Source organism: Glossina fuscipes, unplaced genomic scaffold (genome assembly GCF_014805625.2).
Source record: "Glossina fuscipes isolate IAEA_lab_2018 unplaced genomic scaffold, Yale_Gfus_2 88, whole genome shotgun sequence".
NCBI lineage: Eukaryota > Metazoa > Arthropoda > Insecta > Diptera > Glossinidae > Glossina > Glossina fuscipes.
The window spans coordinates 2,348,121-2,355,641 of NW_023998442.1; the positions used below are offsets into that span (position 1 = coordinate 2,348,121).

Genomic DNA, 7,521 nt, shown 5'->3' on the forward strand with positions numbered 1-7,521 from the left:
TACTAAGTTTATCATCCAATTTTTAATATCCGTTTATTGCTTTTATTATATGACCAATCACTCAGAGAATGCCGCCTATCCGTGCAATACGGTGACGGTCAGGAAAAATAAAGAGCTAGGAAAGCGGCCTAGCTTTACTGAGTGAGCAGTCACTATACGAACGTAAACCCTTCCGCATTGCGAGTTGAATCCGCGAACCCAGAGACTTTGTAGACGTTATTCTTACCCTCTCGGCTGCTCATGATATCATACAGATATCGTATTACCCACAAGTATTATTATTCTACATATATTACAGATGGATATGCCCTTTAGTCAAACTATTCAAGCACAGAGAAGGAAGGAATAAAGCTAAGAAGATGAAATTTATAACAAATATTTTATATAAATAAAATAGACGCATGGCTTAGTAGATGAGCAACGCAACTATGAAATTAGTATACCCGGATTCAACTAGTAACTCGATAGGTTATCCATTAGTGAAGATTGGCTCTAAGCCCAATGCTTGATCAGAAAAAACGACTAACACTTGTCAAACATTCATAAACCTCCCAGGCTGAGCCTGCGTCCCAATTTCCTTTCTACCTAACCATCAAAGCATTTGCACACGTCTAGTAGAATATACTTTAACTAAGATTGGCTCTATAGTGAATACATGATCGAGCGAGACGTAACACTTACCGAACGCGCGCATACATCTCCCACCCTACTCTTTTTCTACCGTTTTTTCCTCGTTGACCGATGCAGTGTTCACGCACGTATAGAAAACATTGCTTGAGTGATTGAGTCATAAAAAATAAATAAAAAAGGAATCACATTACACTTGATGTGTTTTTGAGGTTATGTAATGGCACTTTGCTTTAAATTTCAGAAAATGGAAATTTTATGTAAAAGCAATGCTAAGCATTGTATTACGGTAGAAAATTTACTAGATGGGCGGTATTCACTTGTTTTTGTTTTGTTTCTGGTTGCTAAGCGTATAAAATTCGAAATACCGCAAATGCATTTTGAACCGCAAAGAAATTTTTGCGAAGCGGAATGCGGGCAAGGTTAATCAAAAATTGCCTAAAAGAGTTTATCGTACCTTAGTCAAAATTTCGTCTTTTTCTTGGTTTAATTTGATCAATCACTCAGAGACCGCAAAAAAAGGCGTTGGTCACCGGGTGGAAGGGGAGGGGATAAGAGGTGAGAACATAGCGTTTTGTGCCCGATCAGCATGGCTGTCTACTTGGTAGCCCCGACGCTTCTTTACTCGACTATGCGATTTGCTCTTGTATAGATTTTGTCATTGAAACTCGTGGCTTCAAGATGGCGTTCTAAATCGCGTCTCCATCAGGTCTTGCAGCAAACTTGAAAATATTACGTCACTGTTGGTTAGTATTTCGGAAACATGATATCATACAAACACTATAATAAAAATCTCAAGTTTTTTTTTTCTATGTGACCAATCACTCAGGGGATGCCCCCTATTTGAGCACCGCAGTGGCTCTGCCCCCCAACCGATCACTGTTATGGTTTTGCTGACTGAGCGCTCCCTATAATTACGACAAAAGTGAACTCTCCCGTAAGTGAGGTTTGAACCCGCGAACACTGAGATAATCAATGGTTTTTAAATGCTTGACAGTTTCGTATTCTTAGGAACATGAAGTTTCTAGTTGCACTTTACGCGAGTGGGAGGGACTGTATTTACCCCACATGGTGAAATTTTCTCTCTCCGCTATGTAGATTGCGTAAGAAGTAATAACATACTGATGGGAAAAATCAATGTAATGCAAAGGGAAAGCCAAAATTTTTATATCTTCCATTCGTCTGTCCTCTTCTATGTATGTATTCGCCTTAAATAGGGTGGGTATCGAAGATTTGACCTAAGACGCCTTAAGATATAATAAATTCATTACTCTGTTCTTAAATACATTTTTATTTTGCTTTTGAAAATTCTTCAATAAGTCATTTGGCTGCGTTGTCTGCCAAAACAATAGTTGGTTTATCTTCTTTGGTTGGCAATTATTTCTATACACAAATAAGTTTTCTTAACGCATTGTTTATATTAATAAATATAATAAATAATTTATTCATTTTATTGTATATTTATATTTGTTTATTTACTTATTTTATTTTCATTTACTTTTTCTCTCTTTTTTTTTTTATTTACTTTGTTGGTATATAAAAAAAAAAAAATAAAACTTTAGTTTTTTCTGAGGTGTTCAAAACATTTATAGGTACTCGAGTTATTATTTGTTTTTTTTCTTTTATGATTTTTCATACTTTATAGGCGCATCTAGAATGACGAGCATGTACATATATGTATATACTAAGATGTTTATGTATAGGTGTTTGAATGTGTTCGGCATATACTGATTTTTACAATGACTTTGAAAAAAAAAAAAATTTTTTTTTTTTTTGGTATTTATGTGTTAATTTTTATTAACAACTACAAAAGTACTGAATGACTGATTTGGGAAGAGAACTTTACAAGTACTCTTAGTAAAAAAATAAAAATATATTAAAACTAAAAATAAATTTTTTATAAAAAAAAAAAACACAAATTAAAAAAATTCTCAAACACACACTTAATATCCTTGCTGAACACAGTCTATCTCTGTATTTGATTTAAATGAAATCCTAAACTTACTTATGGCAAATAATTTTTGTACATTTACAGTAGTCTCCTTAATAACTAGATCATAATCTATCTATTGCATATGTATGTATATATGCATGTAAGTGTGTGTGTGGGTGTTTGTGTGTGCATATGTATGCATGGGTATATATTTCTAAACAAAAATTCATATCACATCATATACTGAAACCTTCAGTTTTATTATTTCTTACCACCTTTTGTCTAAAGAACACAGAGAGAGAGAGAGAGAGAGAGAGAGTGAAAGAGAAAGACTGTGTTTCTATGATTTTTCGAGTCTCTTTAAATACATAAGAACTTATGTTTTTAATTATTTATTTTGTCGATTATTGTTCTGTGTGTGTGTGTGTGTGTGTAGGTGTGTATGTGTGCTTATGCATGTAAGTTTGTCACTGAAAAGCATTCTAAAAGCATTTACTTTCATTTTCCTATACAATACTTAAACAATTAAAAACTTAAAGTTATACTTCCGTTGGTCCATCAGCATCGAGAATGGTGACCTGGGTAGTAGTTAAATGTTTCGTACAATTGCTATGTTGTTTACGCGAACTTTTAAAAAACAATTTATACAATTTGTCTTTAACGGGCAATTTACTACTATTAATGTTGTGGTTCTTGCTTTGATGTAGTGGCACTTGTTCAATTATTGTTATACCTCTTTGCAAAACCGGACGTGTTCTGCCCGGCTGTTGTTGCTGTTGCTGTTGCTGTAGCGAATTTTGTCTTTGTTCAGTCTCATCTTCCGTAGTGTTCTGGTGTTCTAGACTGTAAGTGTTTTTCGTTAAACCAAAGTTAATAATTGTACTACAACTGCTATTCTGCCTTAGATTTCCTATAGTAATGTTGTTATTGTTGTTATTATTATTATTATTATGATTGTTGTTATTGTGATTCAATACCGAACATGTACCGGCACCATTGCTAATCACTGAACTCTGCGGCGTGAGAAAGCGCGCTGACGTCGTGGAATATGTAGAGATTTTACTACTATTACGTTTAAGATTTGCATTATATTTGTGAGTGTTATTGCTACGGCAACTATTACTGTTTTGTCGTTGCATTTGTTTTTCACCGCAAACACCTTCCAAATGCATAAATCTTTTAACACCTCGCCTTACGCGTTTATTGCGGTAGGCGAAAATGAAAGGCGAACTCATGTTCGCTAAGAGAATCATGAAGATCGCCAACTGTGAAGATGCCTCGAAATTTGCTGACGGTACTCTACTCTGCAGTAATACTAGGAAACCGTAAGGCAGATACGAGACGAGGAACATTATAACCACTAAGATGCTTATACGGGCCGCCCTTGACTCTTCACGATATTTGAAGAGTGAGGAGGCATTCGAGAGGCGATGCCTCAACGAAGACATATAACTAATGGCTTTTGGTGAAGCTTGTATGGTAGGTATTTGCAACGATTGATGATGATGAAGGTGATGTTGTTGTTGCTGTTGTTGTTGTTGTTGATGTTGCTGCTGCTGCTGATGATGATGGTAATGAGGATGCGTTATTCGAGTACTGACATTAGTTTGCTGGAATGTATGCTTGCCCAGTGAATGCACGCTAGGCAAATTCTGCGGTAAATGTCGCCCGAGTAAATGAGGCGAATATATATTCTCTTCATCGAGTTGAGGTAATGTACCAGTACGATGCAAATTCGGCGACGAATGCACTTGACGTATGCCTGGTAAGTGATGATTATCGCAAAAGTCTTGTGAAGTTGTATCTAGTAATTCTAATTGACGGGCCGAGTAATTACGTTTAATCTCACCGCTGGCTGTTTGCAGTGTTAGTATAATGTGTTGAGGACGTTGTTCATTGCTTGGTTTACCGTCCGATAATGTATCGTTCTCATCCGATTGTCCATCATCGGATATCGGTGGCAGTAACACCTTGGCAGCTGAATCACGTCTATGACAGGCGGGCGATGTACGCTTTGGCAGATCAATTTGCATTTGCAGGCCTCCTCCATGTGAAGAATTGGATGAAATTGAATTGCGATGCATGCATAAGCTGTTCGTATATTGTTGTGTCACTGCCTGATGGGCATGAGTGAGATTCAGAGCACTTTGCAATAAAGGCGATGACCCATTTTGACGCATACGTAAACCATTACCACGAGCCTCGCTGAATATACGCCAATACATACCACAAACGAATCCAAATGGCAGGAGTATAATGATGACAAAATAAAGACAAGAAAAAATCATACTAAAAATGTTATTGGTTGAGCTGAGACTGAAGAAGGTGGCAGTTTCCATAACGAAACGTTTATGTTTGTTGACGATGGTATCGGATTCAAAGTCGATTTCACGGAAGGCCGATAACGCGCCGAACACCAAACCCATTAGCCAAGTTAAAGCGATCAGAATCCAGGATTTTAAACCCGAAATACGACTATGATAACGCAAAGGATCGGTAATAGCACACCAAGTGTCTCCCACTACTAATAAAACACCCATCGCACCTAAAGCAGCCGCCATATCAATTGACCAAGGGCGCATGCTTAATTGCGGCAAATAAAGATGTTTTTTATGATGATTTTTGACAACCTTAAGCAAATCATCGGAACTCTTCTCCTCGATTTCGGTAATAACCAAAGTCTCACCACTCTCATCAATAGTAACTTCATGACAATAGGTGGCATTACATTTGTAAATAGTTTCAATAGTGTGCTCCGCTTTCTCCTCATCTCCTCCATCGCCAGTTGCGATCAAAAATTCGGTAACATTGCTATATTGCAGTATGATGCCTTCCTGTTGTACCACTTTACCATTATGACGTATAACGATTTGATGATTACCTGGCTTCGAATAGAACTCTATACTGTCATCGCTTGAAATCGATGACGCTGATGACGATAAAAAACTGAAAGCAGACTCACTGGAACCGGTTGAATTTTTATGACCATCTATTCCGTTGCCACTTAAAAATAGCGTAGGCGCTAAGATAATACATCCCACGAGATTAATGATGAGCAAATTGATGGTGAAACGATTGGCCGTTGTACGTAGACCGGGTGTCACCCAGAAAGCAGCCAAAGCCAAAAAATTAATTAAAAACGATATTAGGAGCACAGCGAATATTAAAAAGTCTATGGCCATTATTAAGCATAATATGCGTTTATGTTTAAATAAATGCTTTGGTTTAGTTTAGTTGAATTTAGTTTTGGCTTTTTGGTTTAGTTTTCCAAATCGAGTTTGTTTCTCTTTATGGTTAACATTTCAAACTAACATATAGTTACTAACTATATTTTGTTTTCTCTTTTTTGTTTTGCTTAGTCTTGTTTTCTGTTTTTCTTCAAAAAAAAAAAAAAAACAAAAGAAGTCTTTTAATGAAAACAAATGTTTTTTCTTTTCTTTATTTTGCTTTTGTATAAATTTTTGTGTTACAACACTTAAGTCTCTTTTACTTTATTTATGGCCGGATTCTGTTTAAGAAATTGTTACATAGCTTTTCACTTTTTTTTTTTTTAGTTTGGTGTAACTACTTAAGAGTTCTCAGCTCCGGCTTCTTGTGTTTTATTAACAATTTTTTTGCTTTTTTTTTTTTTTTATTTACGAAGTTTGCTTATAACTCACTTAACTTGTGGTTTAATTTATTGAAACATATTTTTTGTTTATAAATTAGTTCGTACATATAAATGTTAAGGATGTGTATTTTGCTTTTATTTATTTATTTATTTTTTTTTTTTTTTGATGTTACATTTAAACGCTTAAGTTATTCATTAATTAATCAATCATATTTTACAAATCAACTAAAAGTATTTTCCACACGAACTTTGAATTGTTTTTTTTTTTTTTTCCCTTTTTCGTTGCAATCGATTATTGGAAATGATTTTTATGAAAAAGAAAACAAAAATCAGCTAAATTAGAAAATCGCGCCAATTTTGCTTTTCTTTTTTTCTCCCTTACAAACCGTACGATTAAGCGTTTCAAGCACAACTGATTGTTGGAGCATTAGCAAACGATCTTTTTCTGTAAATGCGCTCGCAATACTCGCGCAGCTATTCGCAAGCTAAGTGCGATCGTATATAACTTCAAGTGCGTTTATAGCAATGACTTGCCGTGTTGTTTTTATTGGTTTTTTTATTATTATTTATTTTTATTTTTTATTTTTTTTTGCTTTTCTTTATTTTTTAGATTCGCGTATACGAAAAGCTCTCATGTCACACACCCACCAATGACGATTTGCTTGGTAAGTTTCGTTCGTTTCTGGTTCTCATCTAATAATTTCTTGGGAGAATTTCTTTATCGTTGTTTTTTTCTGCTAGAGAGTTGAAAAATCTGTGCACCATACACTCGTAAAAAAGTTCCCACGCTCAGTCTTTTATTAGTTTTGTTGTTTCGGGTATTATTATGTGTTTCGAGGATCATATGAAATAATATTAAAAATAGTTTAACCAAACTTTATAAGTGATTTAAATATCGCGAGAGAGAGAGAGAGAGAGAGAAAGAGAGAGAGAGCAAGCGAGAAGTTTATCTTTACAACTACAAAAGATGCTCTCTCTTTTTAACTTTCTCTTGCCTTGGCTTTTTGTTTATTATTTTATTTTTTGTGCTTTCGTTTTGTTTTGTGTATGTTTTGCCAGCTTGTCTGTGTAATTCCCCCGGCAGTTAGCTAGCTATGCGTGCTTTTTATCTATTTTAATTCGCACACATATCATTTTTGTTTATTAACGATTCTCATCATCACAGTTTTCACCATGTCTAACTGACTTTATATAGTGTAGTAAGTGGTTTTTTTTTTTTTTTTTTTGCTTTTTTTTCTTCAATTCAATGGCTAACCACCACTTGTATGTATGTATAACCGCATATAGTTCCGCTCTTATGATTTTTTTCTTATTTTGTATGATGAATAGGAAAGCAATAGTTTAACGTAAT

General features: G+C 35.0%; 1 protein-coding gene across 1 annotated transcript; it reads right to left on the reverse strand.

Annotated features, from left to right (window-relative positions):
• Positions 1-2,396: 2,396 nt before the first annotated feature.
• On the reverse strand, positions 2,397-5,955 carry LOC119638390. The gene has a single exon (XM_038035149.1). It carries the CDS (start codon positions 5,740-5,742, stop codon positions 3,100-3,102), a length of 2,643 nt encoding a protein of 880 aa, XP_037891077.1. The 5' UTR covers positions 5,743-5,955; the 3' UTR covers positions 2,397-3,099.
• Positions 5,956-7,521: the final 1,566 nt, after the last annotated feature.